General features: G+C 40.0%; 2 protein-coding genes across 2 annotated transcripts; both read left to right on the top strand.

The window, feature by feature from the left end:
- The first annotated feature begins 612 nt into the window (after positions 1 to 612).
- On the top strand, positions 613 to 5,920 carry LOC137012236 (lysophosphatidic acid receptor 4-like). Its single transcript, XM_067375370.1, has 3 exons — positions 613 to 1,108; positions 4,231 to 4,382; positions 5,570 to 5,920. Exons 1-3 carry the CDS (start codon positions 613 to 615, stop codon positions 5,918 to 5,920), a joined length of 999 nt encoding a protein of 332 aa, XP_067231471.1.
- A 12,401-nt stretch (positions 5,921 to 18,321) lies between these two features.
- LOC137012235 (hydroxycarboxylic acid receptor 2-like) lies at positions 18,322 to 19,164 on the top strand. Its single transcript, XM_067375368.1, has one exon. The coding sequence runs from the start codon at positions 18,322 to 18,324 to the stop codon at positions 19,162 to 19,164; it is 843 nt and encodes a 280-aa protein (XP_067231469.1).
- Positions 19,165 to 19,740: the final 576 nt, after the last annotated feature.

Here is a 19,740-nt window from a genome sequence, read left to right as displayed (position 1 = left end):
GTTGGCAGCAAAATGAGGAACAACACAATATTAGGAAGGTGGTCATAATGTTATGCCTGATCCGTGTAAAATTAGACACAAAATCTGACTAGGCTGGTACATTATGTGCTGGACTCACTTACATACTTTCCATTTGTGAACATAAATTACCATAAGTGAGTCAATACTTCTATTCAAATCTTTAAATACTTTTCAGAAAAGGCTATCTTTTTTTAAACATATATATATATATATATATATATGTATTTTTTTACATTATTTGCATATCTTTGCATGTTACACGTTTTTCACGCAACATGTCACATGAAGTCATGCACATACATTCTTTGTAGTCAGACTAGCAAACATTGCTCAGGGATTTATACATCACATGAGACATTTACAAGGTGACAAACTTTTTGATTTCTTGTTTTTGTCATAACAAAATGAGGGTTGGGCAATATAGATTAACTATCAGGTTGAGCTCAATCTATTTGTGTTTTTCATTTGAGCTGTTCCTTAAAATCAGAATTAGATTTAACCTGTTATATTTACATTTCTATTTTCCTGTAGATTTTGTTACAATAATATATTTTGTGAGCTGCTGAACTGAGGAAGACGAACACACAGAAGATGAATAACTCTACAGTGAACTTCACCACAACTGAAGCATCTACAAACTCCACAATTCAATCCATCAGTTTACTGGACAGTCTGGGAATCTGTTTTTACATCATTAATTTCCTCTTTGGTCTTCCTACACACTCGTATGTTATATGGCTCATCATCACAGGAACAGGAAGTGGAGTTGCATCAGAGTTCTTAAGCATCAATCTCTCTGTTTGCGAGATTGCTAACTGTCTGAACTGTTTCATCTGTCTACTATCACTTGTTCCTCGTTTCACACAATTATCACTGCTTTCTCATGTCTCATCTTTTTTCTCAAGCCTCATAAAATTATCATATTTTCTACAAAGCCTAGGCCTCACTGGTCGTCCTCTGTTTCAGTGTCTGATCTGTGTTGAGCGTTACCTGGCAGTGGTTCATCCTGTAACCTTTCTGAAGTACAAACCTCTCAGATATAGAGTGATCTGCTGCACTGTGGCTTGGATAATTATTCTTGGCACTTGTTTGTTTTGTTTGCTTATTTCAATATATAAAATCTCTCATGTATATACATGGTTCTTCCCACTGCAGTTCCTCCTGTTTCTCTCCATCCAGTTGTTTTGTCTTCTGGCTGTTCACAGAGCTCTGAAGCGGTCAGGACCAGGAGAGAGAGGGAGAGAAAGAGAGGAGGAAAACCACATGAAGAGAAGAGCATTTAAGATCATTACAATAACGTCTCGGGTTACGTCTGTAACCCTGGTTCCCTGAATAAGGGAACGAGACGCTGCGTAGTCGCTTTGGGAACGCCTCTGCGCGTTTTGTCTTGAAGCACTCGTGAAATCGAACCAATAGTGTGACGGGACGTCAGTGCGGGTGACGTCACGGACCAGGAAACTATAAAGCACTCCTGAGAACAAAGAACGCCAGCTTCTGATATGGATGAAGCAGACGCTCACAGGCGTGCAGGGAGTATGGCTAAGCTACGCAGCGTCTCGTTCCCTTATTCAGGGAACCAGGGTTACAGACGTAACCCGAGACGTTCCCTTTCATGGGAACATCGACGCTGCGTAGTCGCTTTGGGAACGCTATCCCAACTAGGCCATAAGACCAAGTGCCTGTCTGTTATCTTACGACGAGAGCACCGAGGACCCTGGAGTGGAGCCCAAATCAAGGTTATACAACCTAATGAAGGTATGCTGAGATGACCACCCAGCCGCATCACATATCTCGTTAATGGGAACCCCCGAGATCAAAGCCTTTGAGGCAGCCATACCCCTAGTAGAGTGTGCCCGGACAGCCAAAGGTGAAGGCTGCCCGTATGACTCATAGGCAAGAGAGATGGCCTCAACCACCCACTTGCTCATTCTTCCTGATCCGGATTAATCAAAGGAGGAGGACAAAAGGCCTGCAGTACAATCGGTCCTGGGACGTTGGTGGGGACCTTGGATTTATAACCAGGTCTAGGATGAAGGAAAGCCCTGAACATACCAGGCGCAAATTCCAAACATGAGGGAGCAACCGAAAGTGCTTGAAGATCTCCAATTCTTTTGAGAGATGAAATTGCCAACAGGTGGACAGCTTTGAGAGGAATCTTCCAGACACCTCCTCTAATGGTTCAAAGGGAGCCTCAGCTAACCCTTCCAACACAATAGCCCAGTCCCAGGCCGGAGTTTTGTACGCACAGAAGGCCTCAGCCTCTGGGTACCACAGAGAAAGCGTATAAATAGGGGGTCTCTTCCACAGAAGAGTCCCCAAACAGAGCATGATAAGTGGAAATAGCCACTATATAAACCTTCAAGGTAGAAGGAGATAAACCATCCAAGTTTTATACTTGGAGAAATTGCAGCACAAGACTGATAGAAGAGTGGAACAGGTCCAGCTGACGTTGTCTACAGCAAGTAGAAACCAACTTCCATTTATTTGTCTGTATAGCTTTCTCGTGGAAGGAGCTCTGGAGTGGAGTATGGTCTCGACAACCTCAGTTGGGAGACCGGATTCTATGAGCCTAGCCCCCTCAGAGGCCAAGCTCAGAGTTTCCACAACTCCAGGCGGGGGTAAATTATCATGCCGCCCGCTTGAGACAGAAAGTCCTGTCTGATGGGGATCTCCACGGGGGAGCCGTCTAGAAGAGACACTAGGTCTGCAAATCAAACTCGGGTTGGCCTTAATGGGGCTATCAGTATGAGATAGACCCTCTCTAGGCAAACCCTCTCCAGAACTCCTGGGAACAGAGCGATCGGGGAAAAGTGTGTACAGACGTAACCTCGGCCACGTCTGCACCATGGCATCCAACCCCAGAGGGGTGGATTAGTCAGAGAGCACCACAGTGGGCAAAGGGATGTTCTTTCGAAGCAAATAGGTCAACTTCTGCACGACCGAAGTTCTCAAATGAGCTCCACCACCTCAGGGTGGAGACTCCATTCCCCGGGCCTCGGCCCCTGCCTCAACAGGATGTCTGCCCCCACATTTTGATGGCCCCTCGGGTGTGGGAGGAAGTATTTGAGTACTCGAAATACCGCCATCATTTCCAGATGATTTATGTGTCAGGAAAGTAGATGGTCCTCCCAAAGACCCTGAGCCGAGCGACCACTCATGATCGCCCCCAGCCTGTGAGGGAAGCATCCGTCGTTAGCATTACACGACGACAATGAGCCCCCAACACAGGTCCCTGGGACAGGAACCAAGGCTTCTTCCACATGACTAAGGCACGAAGGCATTGCCGCGTGACCTTAATCATGCGAAAAGGATTTCTTCTCAGAGAAAACCCCTTGGTCCTGAGCCACCACCGTAAGGGTCTCATGTGCAGCAGGCCAAAAGGTATCACGTTGGACGCAGCTGCCGTAAGACCCAACAGTCTCTGAAACTGTTTTGCAGTGTGTGACTGGCCTAATTTCACCCCATTCACGGCCGAGAGAATGGAACGCACCAGAGCAGGAGACAGATGTGCCTGCATCGTGATGGAATCCCAGACTACCCCTAGATCGTTGGTAGTTTAAGCTGGAAGAAGCACACTCTTCTTGGCATTAATTCTCAGCCCTAGCCTTCTGATGTGAGACAGAACAACATCTCAATGTTGGACTGCCATATGCTCAAACTGAGCTAAATTCAACCAATTGTTGATATAATTCAACACGCGAATGCCCTGGAGTCTCAGAGGAGCCAGAGCTGCATCCACGCATTTTGTGAAGGTGTGGGGTGAAAGCTAGGCAGAAAGGAAGAACCCTGTATTGGTAAGCTTCGCCCCCGAAAGCAAATCTGAGGAACCTCCTGTGCTGAGGATGGATGGATACATGAAAGTACCCTCCAACCCTCTTTGGAACAAAGTACAGACTGTAAAACCCTGACAGCTTGCTGGGAGGAGAAACCCTTCTATAGCTCCTTTTTGCAAAAGCGTCAGAACTATGTGTTCCAATACCAGAGACTGCAAGGGGTCCACCACTATAGGGAAGACCCTGTTAAATTGGGGCGGGCGAGACCCGAATTCTGTAACCCTTTCTTTGTGAGCAGTACCCATTGAGAAATACTTGGAAGAAGTTTCCATTCTACCAGAAATCTACTAAGGGAACCAGTCTCTCATGACTGGCCTCTGGTGTTTTTTTTTTTGTTTTGTTTGTTTTTTTGAACATTTGACTCGGCGCCCTTAAGCGGCGAACCGGCAGGGAACAACCGAATCAAATGTCGACCGGCCCTCCTCAGAGGGTCAGTGGAGACCGCTGCACCCTGAAGCACACGAGGTGGCAGGGTTGGCAGAACGGCCCCCTGAGGGCACCGAGGAGGGGCGGATACCATATAGTGTGGTAAAGAACCCTCTTCGGAAAGGGGCTACCCTCGAATGTCCTATGCCACTGGCGTCAGGACCTTTTCGAAGTCTTCTTGGTGATAACAGTCCGCAGATCTGTCTTACCCCACAAAGACTTCAGCTGTGTTGCCTGTCCCGGTCCCCAAGCTTTCTGCGGGGGAGCACGGGTGACGACACTTTTTTTTTTTTTTTTTTCAGTGCCCTGAAACGGCGAACCGGCAAGGAACAACTGAACTGACCACTCTATGACCCTCCTCTTCTTAGAGGATCACTGGAAACCGCTGCACCCTGAAGCACACGAGGTGGCAGGGTTGGCAGACCGGCCTCTCTTCTTTTAAATTCCTCAGAATTTAATGTATTCAATATTTCATTTAATCCTTAAATTAAATGCAGCCAAAAACAAACAGTCAAAAAGACAGGCTGAATATATTGGAATACAAAAAGAATTATAGCTCGTAATAGTTTGCAAGATATTATAGGGAAAAAGAGAAAGGGAACTCCCGTCTACTCAGTTCCCTCCAAATATATATAAACATTTTATATATATTCGGCTATATATTACGGGCACGATATCTATGCGCAGCCTCGGCAAACGCGAGATCCGAGCCGTATATTCTTTATTGCAGACTTAATCTGCGCGCTGCCTCGGCAAACGCGAGATCCGAGCTATATATTCTTTATTGCAGACTTAATCTGCGCGCTGCCGCGGCAAACGCGAGATTCGAGCCTTGCGTTGGACTTTTATTCCCTCGAGAATAAAGCCAACAGGAGTGGAGCTAAAAACTCCCGCTAGTGCATACTTCTCTTTACACTTCGGGACATTTTTATGAATGAACACTGTCAGCTGTGAACTGACGTGCATGCTCCACTCTCAGCGTGTGCATCCCTACTCGCTTTGTAGTATAGCACTCAAAACTGCTGTTCACTTTCTTTATATATATAAATATATCTTCAATATTTGTAAGTTGACAAATTCAGAAAGATATTTAACTTCTCAGTTAAATCGAGAAAATAATCAGACAAGTCTATCACGGTCTGAATATTTCAGATTAACAAAATAATCATGGCTTTCAAACACAACTGATTTGTTTCTGATGTTAGAATAATAAACGTGTGATTTTGAAACACGATATGTGTGTGAGGTGGCGAGTCCTCAAATCAATATCACAATATCCACCTCCTCAGAGCTGGACATGTGTACCGGTGCCTCAGCCCGGAGGAAGAAACCGCAGAGCGTGCTTCCACCTGGGAGAGGCACTGAACCTGGCAGGTAAGGGCAGAGAAAGGGCAGCGCCCGTCTCTAACCCCTCTGCCAAATTCATCTGCGAACCCCATGATCTGAACCGCCTGTCTGCCTCGGCAGATGCGGGATCCGACCACGAAGAACGCGAGCCGCGGCGCCCTCCTCAAAGAGCGCCCGGCGGGAGTGGAGAGGTTTTATATTACAATGCTCGCAAACAACCCCCTCGAGGGCCGCCTGGGCATGCTCCGCTCCCGGACAAACAACACAGAGCTCGTGTGTATCCCCACCCGTGAAGTAATGAAGGTAGGGAGAAGCACACGGTCTGATGCCGTTTGCTCGCCATTATAGTGTCTTTTATATACATATATATGTGGTGTAATACTGATACTCTTGTTCTCAAACAAAAGAGATCGTCTCTGTATATGTAATTGACAGACAACACCAAATAAGACACACGATAACACAGAGCGCTGCTGAAGACACAGAAGCTGGCGTTCTTTGTTCTCAGGAGTGCTTTATAGTTTCCTGGTCCGTGACGTCACCCGCACTGACGTCCCGTCACACTATTGGTTCGATTTCACGAGTGCTTCAAGACAAAACGCGCAGAGGCGTTCCCAAAGCGACTACGCAGCGTCGATGTTCCCATGAAAGGGAACTACTGTGAGCATGGTTATCACATATGTCCCATTTACTGTATTTGGATTATTAACCGCTCTAATACAGGAATTTAAGATTTTGTGGTTGACTGCTTTAGTTTGTTATATACTGACTGGTTTTGTTCAGCCTGGTCTTTATCTGCACCGGGCTGGAAAACTCTTCTGCCATTGTGCCTCATAAGACCTGCTAATGTGGTATTTTACGGTTTGATTTGTCCCTCACTGTTCTGTTTATTTAGAAATGTTTAGCACATTAAAATTACCTTCTTGTTCATTAAAAAACTCTTTAAGCAGGTTGAGTTTATGTCCATAGTGTGCTTTGACTGATTGTGTATAAATCAATGTCCCATAATTTCTCATAATGTTGAGTCATTCTAAACCTCACATTTGGTCTAAAAATTGACATACAGTAGCAGGTGTTTGAAATATGCAGGTGCCACCTGTGAAAAGCAAGACACAGATTTATATTCCTGATATCGTCAGTCTCATTAATCAGTCAAAGGTCATTTTAAGGGAATGGACCTCTAATGGTGATCTCCTTGTGAGGAATATCCTTCCTGAAATAAGATATTTTTATGTGACAAGACCAACTTATAGTGCACTTTTTTACTCACTATTAAGAACATAGTATAAACCTAAAGAGAAAAATTGTAAAATACATTTTAGATACATTTTAAAGCAATAAACATTTTTATTTGCAGAGAATATTGTCTTGCAATATAATTGTCCAACTAGTCTTTAAGAAAGCATCATATCCCATAGGTTGACTATGCTTTTTGTAGGGTCATAAGTTAAGAATTTCCACATAACTAAGCTTTTGAACCTCATTTTTTAAACATTGAATTTGCATGTGTTCTATGCATGTAGACATCATATTTTATTGTAACAGCTGTGAAGTCAGTCTACGAAACTCAGCACAGATTTATAGACATCCAGAGAGACTGGACATTAACTCCTCAGGTGATAAACTTCTCTTTTAAATTGCATTCATTTTCTTTATACACTCTAAAAAATGCTGGGTTAAAAACAACCCGGTTGGGTTAAATGTTTGCCCAACCTGCTGGGTAGTTTTATTTAACTCAACTATTGTTTAAAAATTATTGTATTGCTTAATTAAAATGAACCCAAAGTATGTTGGAAATGAACATTTATTAATGTTCAATGAATAATTATTCATATAATAATATATTATAATATATTATAATATAATAGTATATTAATGTTATACAATAAACATTTATTAAATTGCTTATTAATAAATTTATATTAATAAACCATTAACCTATTAAATTTATATTAATACAATATTAAATGCAGTTCCTATTCGTCTTCTGCATCCAGTTGTTTTGTCTTGTGGCTGTTCTCAGAGCTCTGAAGCAGTCAGGACCGGGAGAGAGAAGAAGATAGAGAGAGGAGGAAAACAACATGAAGAGAAGAGCATTTTATATCATTCTAATAACTGTGACCTTGGTTATCTCATATGTGCTAGTTAGTATCTCTGCAGTCTGCTCCATTCTGGAACAGCAATACATTGTGTCACTTTGGTATCCTGCTCTGATTTGTTATGCTCTAGCTAGTTTTGTTCAGCCTGTTCTTTATCTGCACCACGCTGGAAAACTCTCCGGCCTCTGTTCTCCATGAAACCTGTAGAAAATGTAACTATACCTAGTTTTATTAATTTATTATTTATATAACTTTTAATAATGAATGGGATTTTTTATTTGTGTTCAATGGGTGAAAACTTTTGAACAGGATGAAGATGTCCAAATTTTTCTTATTTTGTTGAAATATTTATTTATTTATTTATTCTCCATTTAGTGCCCTTTGGAAGCAACAGAAGATACTTGCATGTTTCCCGGAAGACAACTTCAAATTCAAAAAGTTTTCACCCCCCGATTCTAAATGCATCATGTTGTCTTCTGGAGCATCAGTGAATGTTTGAACCTTTTTTAATAGTTGTGTTTGAGTCCCTCAGTTGTCACTGCAACTGAGGTCACTGCTGGAAAGGGTTCAAATATGCAAAAGATGCTGGAAATCTAAAGAATCTGCAGGACCTGGAGGATTTTTCTGAAGAACAGAGCTTAGTTTAACTGTTCGGCACAAACTAGGGACTCAATAACAACCAAAAAAAAAAAAAAAAAAAAAAAAAAAACCAACAAACAACAACAACAACAACAAAAACAGTCATGGATCATCCAGAAGGCAATGACACACAGTATTAAGAGCCAATCGTTCACACTTTTGACCGGGCCATTTTAATAAATTCAGCTTTTTTTTTTTTTTTTTGGTCTTTTGGACTATATGTAAACATTTAATTGATTTTTAAAAAATACTTATTTGTTTTTAATGACAAACCACACTTTTGATCAAGTATAAACCTCAGGATTAAATCTGTGGGTATTCAATGATATCATCGGGAAAGATGCAATACATCAATCCCAGCATTTCTCTTGGCTTTTTTCCACCATAACAGCTGTGTCGTAAAACACTGAGTTATGACAGCCAGAGAAACACTAATGTTAAAAGTGAAGGTCAAGAGCCCAAACACTTTCCACCATGATGGTGACATATGGTGACAAAACAATAAATCCTAATGATTCATTGTAATTTTCTCTTCCATTCTTTCTAAAATGTTTGCATACCAGGTGTTGAGTGATTGGCACCTGCTCATTTCTCCTCTATTGATTTAATAAACCATTTCTCTTTTTCGCTGTATAAAAAATATCACATGAGCAAGAGTATTGCGGCACCATGTCTATGATGAATGACAGCATGCTGATATTCAGAACAGCATCTAAAAGGTGACTGCGATATTGCTTTAATACAACAGTTAAATTAGGAAGACATTTATCAAATGAACATTTTTGGGAGGGAAACTTAAATATCAGATAAGAATATATGTTTTTTTTAACTTCTTTAAACTTTTAATATTTGCATATCTGATGTTTTATGTGACGTGTAGCACATGAAGTCATGCGCATTAATTCTTACGACAGCTGTGAAGTCAGTCTATAAACACAGAGATTTATTATTCACATCCAGAGAGACTTGATATTCATTCTTCAGGTAATAAACTCCTCTTTTAAACTGGATACTATGGTCATCAGTCATATTAAAGTGGTTAATGGCATTTTAGATTAATTAATAAATTATTAGTAAATTATTGTAGTTATTAGTAAAATTCAGTTTTATCTGTGTCTTCAGACAGTCAACAGTTACTTGAAACCATTTTGGGTATTGTGTAGACTTACAAACTGCAGTGTATTAAAATGATCAGTATTGAAATGACTTGTATTAGTCTATTGTTCACTGTAATATTGGAGTGTTATGATTAGTAGACTGAAAAAGAGCGAACATTTACCTTCAGTCTCCCTTCATATCTTGCTTATGTTAAACTATTGTTTTAATATTCTGATACATTTAAAATGTTCTCTTTCTATAGCAATATTATTCATGCTTTGTGAGCTTTTGTGCTCAGACAAATTAGAAGGAAATGAACTCCACCATGCCAGGAGCTTCCACCAACTGCACAACCCCTACCATATGGATCGTAGGTGATCTAGAAAGTTCCATGCTCAGCAACAATTTGCTTTTTGGTCTTCTTATACATATCTACGTTATACGGTTCATCACAGGAACGGGATATGGAATTACATCAGGATTCTTCAACCTCAATCTCTCTGTGAAATTTGTCTAGATAGTTTAGTCTTTGTAATGTCAAATTGGTTTTCATATCTAATATTATTATTAGATTTCTTACAAGGACTATGCATTTCAGTGCATTGCGTTTCAGTGTCTGATCAGTGTTGAGCATTACCTGGCAGTGGTTCATCCTGTAACCTTTCTGAAGTTCAAACCTCTCAGATATAGAGTGATCTGCTGCACTGTGGCCTGGATAATTATTCTTGGCTCCTGTTCAGTTTGCTTCTTTAACTTTATTTGTGTGCATCATATTACATAGATTAACTTTTTATTTATGTGGTGGGGTGGTGAAGGGCAAGAATTGACACTAGTGTACAACTTGGAAAAAAAGAGCAGACAACGCCACCCCGTTTCTGTGAATGGGGAAATTTATACCCAAAATAGGGCACACAGGTTCATTACCATTGAACACAAGAGACGTGGATATAAATACAAAATTCTTTTATTTCACAATAATAATTAGTTAAAATGTAGAAAACTGTTGACCGAACAAAGAGAAAAGAAAAAGAAAACAAGAAACTTTTAGGCTGAGGCTTACCACAAGGGCGGCTAGCTGAACAGTGAGTATCCTAAGACACCCCACTCACCCTAGAGCTGAGTTCAGACTGCACGATTTTAGCCCCGATTTTGGCTCACCGACAGGTTGAGAAATCGCCGTCAAATGCCCGAAATCACAGGCAAATCGGTGCTCGTTCATGCGAGTGAATGAGCAAAGACGTGATCTGAGAGAATCGCTGACACCCGTGAGATATTTGGTATGCTAAATATCTGGACCTGCAGGGATTCAAAATCCTGCTGTGTGAAAAGTGTTCCGACTGAAAACTACATCAGCGATGACCAATCGATTGTATCCGCAGTTGCCATCCACAACTGAAGTTTTTCCATTTGTACAGCTTCCAGATGGTTACAAAATTACTCCTCTGAGTGTTACGGAGGCAGTGGCTATTTGCAAAGATCTGCCTGATCCGGCTAGGTCACCACATCAATTTGTGGCAGTGCTGCAACGGTTAACTGCCTACAGTCAATTGACTGGACGAGATTATCGTTTTATTTTGACTAAAACACTGTCTGCGGAAATCACAGAGGAGGAAATGATTGAAGAAGTTGATTACTTAAACCCCATGTACGATACACCGCCTGTTCGTCATGTTGTATCTCAGAAAGCTGGAGATTCGAAGCCCCTTGATTTGTCTAAACCTTCACGAGTGCTTCTAATCACTGATTCGGAGGATGAGGACGAAGCAGGTGATTGGGTTTGGGCCAGCTCAGGTAAACTTAAAGTTTTTTTTCAAACAATTGACTGCTTTTTTGCTAAAAGTGTCTTCTGCTAAACAAGACATCTCGCATGCAGCCAATACCAAACAGAGAACTGGTGAAAGCCCTGTTGCATTCTTTAACAGATTTAAACATGCATGGGTTGAGGAATCTGCGATTCCTATTGAACAAAATTGTCCATTGTTCTTAAATACGTTCCTAAATAATATGAACAAAGACACTGCGCAGTTAATTCTTATAACAACTCCGAATATTACTACCATTTCTGTTGATGAATTGGGACGATGCTTGCGTGAGCTTTCCTCTGCTGGAGCTTTTGATGTCTCCAGGGGCAAAACTCCTGCAATGCTTCAAGTGAATGCTGCTGTGAATCCTCGTCCACAACAATTTGGAAATGTGAGATGCTGTTTTTATTGTGGCAAGCCAGGACATCTGGAATGTGACTGTAGGAAAAAGGCTTGGGATTTGAGACAGAGGTCAGATAAGCAGAAGAAGAAGGGCTCTGGTGGTGGCTTGAAGCAAAAGCCCCCAATTGCGCTCCCTTCTGCAAAGACTGACAGACAAAATCCAGTGTATCCCATTTCCTGGCAACAATGACTAAATTCGACTGAGCCCTCTTCTGAACATTTTTTATTTATTTCTTTGAGTTATCCGAATGTGTCAACTGTTTTGCCATTTATTGAATTAAATGTTGACCATAAACCCTATGTTTTTCTCATTGATACTGGGGCTTCTATCTCATCGTTATCTTCTCTTGTCTATGAGGGCTTGATTACAGGAAAACATGTAAACTCTGTGGGAATCAACGGTGTACCTGTGAGATGTGAAATGACACCAACATTTCCGGTTACTTCTAATGATATCCCATCATTGTTTAAAATGCATGCTTTTTTGATAATACCGAATTCCCCATTTTCTCTTCTGGGACGCGATCTCTTACTGTCATGATCACCAGTGAGAGTGCCCTTTCAGCCACTAGAGGGCACTCCATTCCGGACTCTCGTTTCCACCCATTGCATTAACTACATTACCCATAACGCACTCCCCGGACTCATTATCCCATGTTCATTGCACCAGCTGTTTTGTATCACATCATTAGTGTCTGTCTATTTATACCTGGTTTGTTTCTGCCTTTGTTTGTGGTTCTTTGTTTAATGTCATGTACTTTTGTTCCCTGGTTTTCTGTTTTTGTTTGTTTACTGGTTTTTGTATGGACTGACTTTCTGGATTTGGACATTTGCCTGTTTTTGGACTTTGAGTTGGATTACCCATTAAAACACCGCTGCAATTGGATCTGTCTGTTGTTTCTGTGTGTACCGTGACACTTACATAAATTAGGTATTCAACTTAATTTTAATGCTGACTCTCTAGAACTTATTTTTCCTGCAGCCTTTTCTCTCACTGTTGATACAGGAAATGCTCTCCTCGAGGATGATTCTACAACTGAGCTCAAACAGGAAATTGAGGGCGTCAACCCCAAGTTGTGGGCAGCCCATAAGGATGACGCAGGATTCATTGATGTCCAGACCTATGTTGCTAAACTAATAACAGACAAGCCTGTGTATCAGAAACAGTACCCCCTCTCAAAAGAAAAGGTGGAGGGTATTCTTCCTGTTATTGATAAATTACTGGCTCAAGGCATCCTGGTGCACACTCATTCACCTTATAATACACCAATTAATCCAATTAAGAAAGCAAATGGATCTTGGCGTTTAACACTCTGAGGTCTGAAGGTATCGCCGGCGATACCACCGTGGTTTTTTCTTATCAGCGTGAAAGAGACTCAAAATACTCTGTCAATGTTGCACATACAATTAAGAGTTATACACCATTTTAATCTGCGGAATATCTTCTTTCATTTGTGTACACTCAGACTAAAAACAAAATGTTGTGCTCTTTGTAAAATAAAGAAAACTAACATGATGCGTGATCTCTCCTCTCCCTCTGAACGAACTCCAATCTGATAGTTCTTAGAAAATGAACTGTAACTTAGTGAATACTAATGACAAAAAAATTACACTTATGTCTAAAAAAACGTTAAGATGTCAGGTTTTAAAACATGTAAGTCAAATCGAAAACAAACCTTCTGTGTTTATGTAATCTGTATGAAAAGAGAGCCATGTCAGAAGTCTGTGATTCAGCTCATTATCCGCTAATGCGGCCACGCCCACGGAGCGAGCGCTATTCAGACGCAAATTCAGTCAATACATGCATTCGTCATCTCAATCGTGTATTTATTGTCTTCAAAAGTGTTTTGAATAGCCATATTTAGCGATCTCTTGCCTCTGTTAGTTCCTTGATTGTCACATGATATTCCTCTTCTTTTACTGAGGCATTTGTGGACAAAAGGGGCAGAGCGCCCTCTGGCTGCAAATTAATTAAAAACACAGCATCCAGCGCTCATAATGATGACGATAAATATAGAATAATAAATATTACTCCTCTGTATAGAAAATTGATATAAACATATGAGAATCCATCAATATTTCTCCAAATGTGTATGCTTTTAAGCATATTAAGAAATTATGGTCAATATAAGATTTTAAGAGTCAAAATGTGAAGCTTGAGTCTTAGATCTTTTTAATGATGTATAGTTTGTCAACTGCACATAAACATTTAGGCTCTATAATATAACAAATGTAGTAGCCTATATGAAATGCCCTAGAGGTAGGAATGTTCAGATGCTTTGCATCACAGAAATACATTATATTTTAAAGTATATTAAAATAGAAAACCATTATTTGGTTAGAGACTTGAGACTTCTTTTAAAAACATTATAATGGCATTATAATGTGTTCAGTCTTTTGACTGGTAGTGTAATTTAACATAGGCCTATACAAAATTTTCTTCATATCATGTGCAATAATACATGCATGCATGAGATCACAAAAATCATGTTTTTTTTTTGTCCTGAGTGGACTTTAATCCTGTTATTAGCATGATCACAGAGGGTTTTTTCACAGCCTACCTGACTGAAAGGCCTCATTAATATGCAAGTCATTTCAGGTCATTATTATTCAATTCTTTTGTCTTCTCAGGTGAGAATCACCCATTATACATGAGGATTCCCGCCTCCTCGCATACTGTGTTTCTTGACCAAAAGTGTCTTAGAAAATTTAAATCTCTCTATTGTTTTATATGAAGGAGTAGGAAGGATCATTTTTACTTCATTCTGAAGCAAAAACTCTAGTCTACAACCTCCAATACCTTGAAGTCTTATGAACACAGTTTTAATATACTTTTTTTGGCCTTATTTCAGTGACTTAAGTTTTTTGTTTTTTTCAATAACCACGCATAAACGTTATTCCTTCAAAAACACAAACATGTACATACATGTTCCTCACATATTATTGTAGCCTAGGTTGTACTGAATACAGTGTAATGACACTTTTTCCATTAATATGTTTATGAACAACTGAAAAAAGCACAAATGTCAGGGCATGTCAAAACTTCTCCAGGGCCCCAAAAATCCTCAGACCCCTGAGGGTTAACTCAAGATTTGAGAAAAGTTAATGAGTTGGTAACACCATTGTCTCCTATTGTACCTGATGTGCAAACTATAATTAATTCTATTCCTTCTGAACATTCTTTTTTTACTGTTTTAGATATTCCCAGTGCTTTCTTCAGCATTCCTGTTGATCGCCAAACACAGCCATTGTTTGCTTTTACCTTGGAAAATTCACAATTAACGTGGACAAGACTCCCACAAGGGTTCAGGGATTCTCCGGCTGTTTTCTCTGCTGTCGTGCACGCAACGCTGAAAAATGCCAAACTTCCTCCAAACACCTGTCTGCTTCAATACGCAGATGACATCCTCATCACAGGAGCAACTGAGGACATGTGTGCTGCTGCCTCTAAAATTGTCTGCAATATTTTGGCAGAGGCTGGTTTCAAGGCATCAAGAGAGAAACTACAGTGGGTACAGAGGAGGGTCGAGTACCTTGTACATGAACTGTCACAGGGCAAAGTGCAATTGTCTGCTGACAGAGTGAAAGCTATTGCTACTTTCAAGCACCCATCGACACGGAAGCAGATGCAAAGCTTCCTGGGACTGGTTAATTATTGCCGAATATGGGTGCCCAACTGTTCCATGTATGATAAAATCCTACGAACTGCTACTCTGGGGGACACAGAGGACATTACATGGACAGCTGAGATGGATCAAGCATTCAGACATTTGAAATCGTCCTTATGAAACCTCCTGCCCTTGGCCTCCCAAATTACTCTCAAGACTTTCACTTATACGTGCATGAAAGTGGGGGTACAGCCGCCGCAATCCTGGCCCAGGAACATGGGGGTACTTTTCGTCCCATAGCTTATTTGTCTAAAACTCTTGATTCAGTAGCCAGGGCGATCATGGTTCAAGATGCTGAAAAAATTGTGTTATCACATAAATTGATAGTGCATACCTCTCATCAGGTAGGAGTCATTGTGAGTAATATTTCTACTTAACATATGACTGCTCAACGCCGCTCTGGCTATGAAGCTATATTATTAGCTACTGCTAATTTGATTTTGAAGCCAACTTCTGTTATTCATGGCCCTACTGTACATTTGCACAGATTGCTGATGCAAGGTGAATTTGAGGGTGATGACCACGAGTGCCTGGACAGAATCCAGATTTCGACTGCCTGCAGGCCAGATGTTTCTACATCTGTCCTGGATGAGGGGAAGAATTTGTATAAATGGTTGGATCCTGTTTCAAGCCAAATGATAATGTATACTTGTGTGGGTATGCTACTGTTGAATTACCTGATCGTGTAATTGAGGCATACTCTTTGCCATACAGGTCAGCGCAAGTTGCAGAATTAATTGCTTTAACAAGAGCTTGTCAATTGGCAAAAGATCAGTGTGTTAATATATACACTGACTCTAAATATGCGTATAGCATAGTACATGATTTTGCTAAATTGTGGGAAGAAAGAAATTTTAAAACCTCAGATGGAAAGCCAATTGCTCACCATAGTATTGTAGCAGAGCTCATTAATGCAGCACAACAAGCATCAAAACTCGCTGTTATTAAAGTAGCAGGACATACGTCAGGAGAAACAGATGAAGCCAAAGGAAATAGATTTGTAGATGAAGTAGCAAAATGGGCTGCTAAAGAAGTAATGTTAAGTCCACATGTAAGCGAAAGGGGCACAGATGTGCCAATGATGAATTCATTATTGACTAATGATTTGGACATTAAAATATTACAAGCTAACCCTACGCAAGCTGAATTGACTTACTGGTCAGACAATGAAGTAAAACCAGATCAAGTTGGAATCTTGAGAGACAAACAGGGTAGACTTGCATTACCTGCATCTGCGATTGTTATGCTATGTAGATATTATCATGGTGTATCACATGTTTCAAAAAAGAAAGTGATACAAATGTTGAATCGATCTTATTGCATAGCAAATATTCAAAGAAATACTCTGTTGATATTGGATGCTTGTCTGGTGTGTGCTCAAACCAACAAGCACAAGGCAATTAAACATGACGCTTTACCACATCCTGAGCTACCATTCCAACACTTGCAAATTGATTTTACGCATATGCCTCCTTGCGGAAATAATAAATATTTGCTTGTGATTGTTGACAGATTTTCTAAATGGCCTGAAGCTTTTCCGTGTGGAAAAGAAAATGGACATTATACCGCGTTTTGGTATACCAATGGTTATAGATAGTGATAATGGAACACTGTTCACTTCCAAAGTCACACAATTGTTAGCCAAAGAGCTTAATATTACCTGGTCATTGCATATACCGTTTCATGCACCATCTAGTGGACAAGTTGAGAACATGAATCGTGTTATTAAAGATCGGCTTAATAAAGCGTGTCTTGATACAGGCAGAAATTGGGTTGATCTGCTGCCTGCCATATTAACAGAAATTAGAATGTCACCATCAGCAACAACAAAAATGTCTCCGTTTAAAATTCTTATGGGTAGACCTTTCCCGACCCCATGGGTCAGAGGTCGCACTGGCAATTTTTTCCACAGGTGACACGGAGGTGATCATCACGGATTATGTGGATTCCCTAATTAAAACTTTGAACGTTGAACCTTTTACTGCTATTTAGGACAACTCTTAGTGGTAAGATAAAATGTTTTGTGAATACGGCCCCTGGTGTGAGTGATTGGCATCTGCTCATTTCTCCTCTATTGATTTAATGAACCATTTCTCTTTTTCGCTGTATAAAAAACAGCCTTACCACATGAGTAAGAGTATCGCGACACCATGTCTATGATGAATGACAGCGTGCTGATATTCAGAACAGCATCACAAATGCGACTGCGATATTGCTTTAATACAACAGATCAATTAAGAAGACATTTATCAAATGAACATTTTTTGGGGGGGAATGGTAGTATCAGATAAGAATACATGTCTTTTTGATCTTCTATAAACCTTCTTTTTACTTTTAATATTTGCATATCTGATGTTTTATATGACGTGTATCAGATGAAGTCATGCACATATATTCTTGTAACAGCTGTGAAGTCAGTCTGTAAAACACAGCACAAAGATTTATTCACATCCAGAGAGACTGGACATTCACTCTTCAGGTGATAAACTCCTATCTTAAATTTAATTATTTTTCTTTTTACTGCTGAATGATATATGAAAATGTTGCTGTCATCACCAACCGCATTAAAGGGTTTATTTTATATACATAACTTGACTAAATTAGAACTGATCTCTATTTGTTTCATCAAAGTGAAATAGCAATTTACTTGACATCATTAGGGTATACTTAAAAATAAAGGTTCTTTATTGGCATCTGCGGTTTCATGAAGAACCTTGACAAGAAGTAACATGATGGAACCTTATTTGCACAGAAGGTTCTTAATATTGGAAAAGTATTCTTTAAAATGTTCATCAAAGCAAAAAATGGTTCTTTTAACTGTAAATTGTGTTGAATGGGGTGGACTGAAAATATGCCTTCAGTCTATTTTTTTCTTTCTTGCTTATGTTGAACTGCAGTCTGAGTGACCCCATACATTTATCATTCTCTCATTCTACAGCAATACTATTTATGTTTTGTGAGCTGTTCTCAGACAAACGAGGACGAAATGAACTCAACCACACCAGGAGCTTCCACCAACTCAACAGTCCCTTCCACATTGCTAATGGGGAATCTGGAAATCTGTGTGTTCAGCATCAATTTGCTGTTTGGTCTTCCTACACACTCCTATATTATATGGCTCATCATCACAGGAGCAGGAACAGGAAGTGGAGTTGCATCAGAGTTCTTCATCCTCAATCTGTCTGTCTGTGAAATTGGTGTCTGTCTGGATGCTTTGTTTTTTATACTGTTAAATAGGATTTCAGTTCTTGTGCCATTAGCACTGCTTTTGCAAGGACTCTCCATCGCTGGTCGTCCTGTATTTCAGTGTCTGATGTGTGTTGAGCGTTACCTGGCAGTGGTTCATCCTGTAACCTTTCTGAAGTACAAACCTCTCAGATATAGAGTGATCTGCTGCACCGTGGCCTGGATATTTATTCTTGGCTCCTGTTTGGTCTGTGCGATTACATTAATGATATATAATATTATTGCACATGCATGGTTCTTCTTACTGCAGTTCCTCATCTTCCTCTCCATCCAGTTGTTTTGTCTTGTGGCTGTTCTCAGAGCTCTGAAGCAATCAGGACCAGGAGAAAGAGAGAGAGGGAGAGGGAGAGAGGAGGAAAACCACATGAAGAGAAGAGCATTTTATCTCATTCTAATAACTACTGTGAACATGGTTATCGCATATGTGCCAATTATTATCTCAGGAGTGTTTATAATTCTGAATAGTGACTATGAATTGACATTCTGGGCGCCTGGTTTTGTTTGTTTTGTTCTAGCTAGTTTTGTTCAACCTGTTCTTTATCTGCACCGCACTGGAAAACTCGCCTGTCACTCTTCCTCATAAACTGACAAGAAATTACTACACATTGCTTTCCTTTTTTAATAATATTTTTTGTACTATCAGCTGAAGTGTCTCTTTCCTTTTGGTGTATGCTCTGATCTTTACATTGTTTATTTTCATATAATTTCTTAGTTTGATTGTCAGTTCATGTGTATTATAATCGTTAATTACCTTGTATTCATTTAGATCTAACCTATTCTGATTGTGTTAATTAAATATTGTTAAGTTTGATATCACTGTCCACTAGTGTCACATTTTGCATATTTCCTCCATATTTATTATTTATTTACCTCTCTCTTATTCTTTGTTGCTCTCTTAAATACTCATTCTAAATCCACATCAAGAGATTAATGAGTTGCACCTGTGCTGTTCAGTTTAGATGTACAAAGATTGAATATTCAGTCTGCAAAAATAACATTCGGGTGATCAATTTGAATTTGCTCCTTTATGAATAGAAGCAACATATCAGGGGTGCACATAACTTTTTTGGTCTGGTTCTCAAGGGAGCACCTGGAGATGCTGCTTATACTCACACTTTACGTGACTCACTTATCCTAAAAGCTGTCCTCATCACTTTCC

The sequence above is a fragment of the Chanodichthys erythropterus genome, chromosome 22, assembly GCF_024489055.1.
Source record: "Chanodichthys erythropterus isolate Z2021 chromosome 22, ASM2448905v1, whole genome shotgun sequence".
Classification (NCBI taxonomy): domain Eukaryota; kingdom Metazoa; phylum Chordata; class Actinopteri; order Cypriniformes; family Xenocyprididae; genus Chanodichthys; species Chanodichthys erythropterus.
This window is presented reverse-complemented; position numbering and strand designations above follow the sequence as displayed.

Coding starts and splice junctions, on each gene's coding strand:
- LOC137012235 (XM_067375368.1), top strand. CDS start 18,322: ATGAACTCAACCACACCAGGAGCTTCCACCAACTCAACAGTCCCTTCC.
- LOC137012236 (XM_067375370.1), top strand. CDS start 613: ATGAATAACTCTACAGTGAACTTCACCACAACTGAAGCATCTACAAAC. Junction 1,109..4,230: donor GATAATTATTCTTGGCACTT/GTTTGTTTTGTT, acceptor GGCGCCCTTAAG/CGGCGAACCGGCAGGGAACA. Junction 4,383..5,569: donor GGCGGATACCATATAGTGTG/GTAAAGAACCCT, acceptor CCACCTCCTCAG/AGCTGGACATGTGTACCGGT.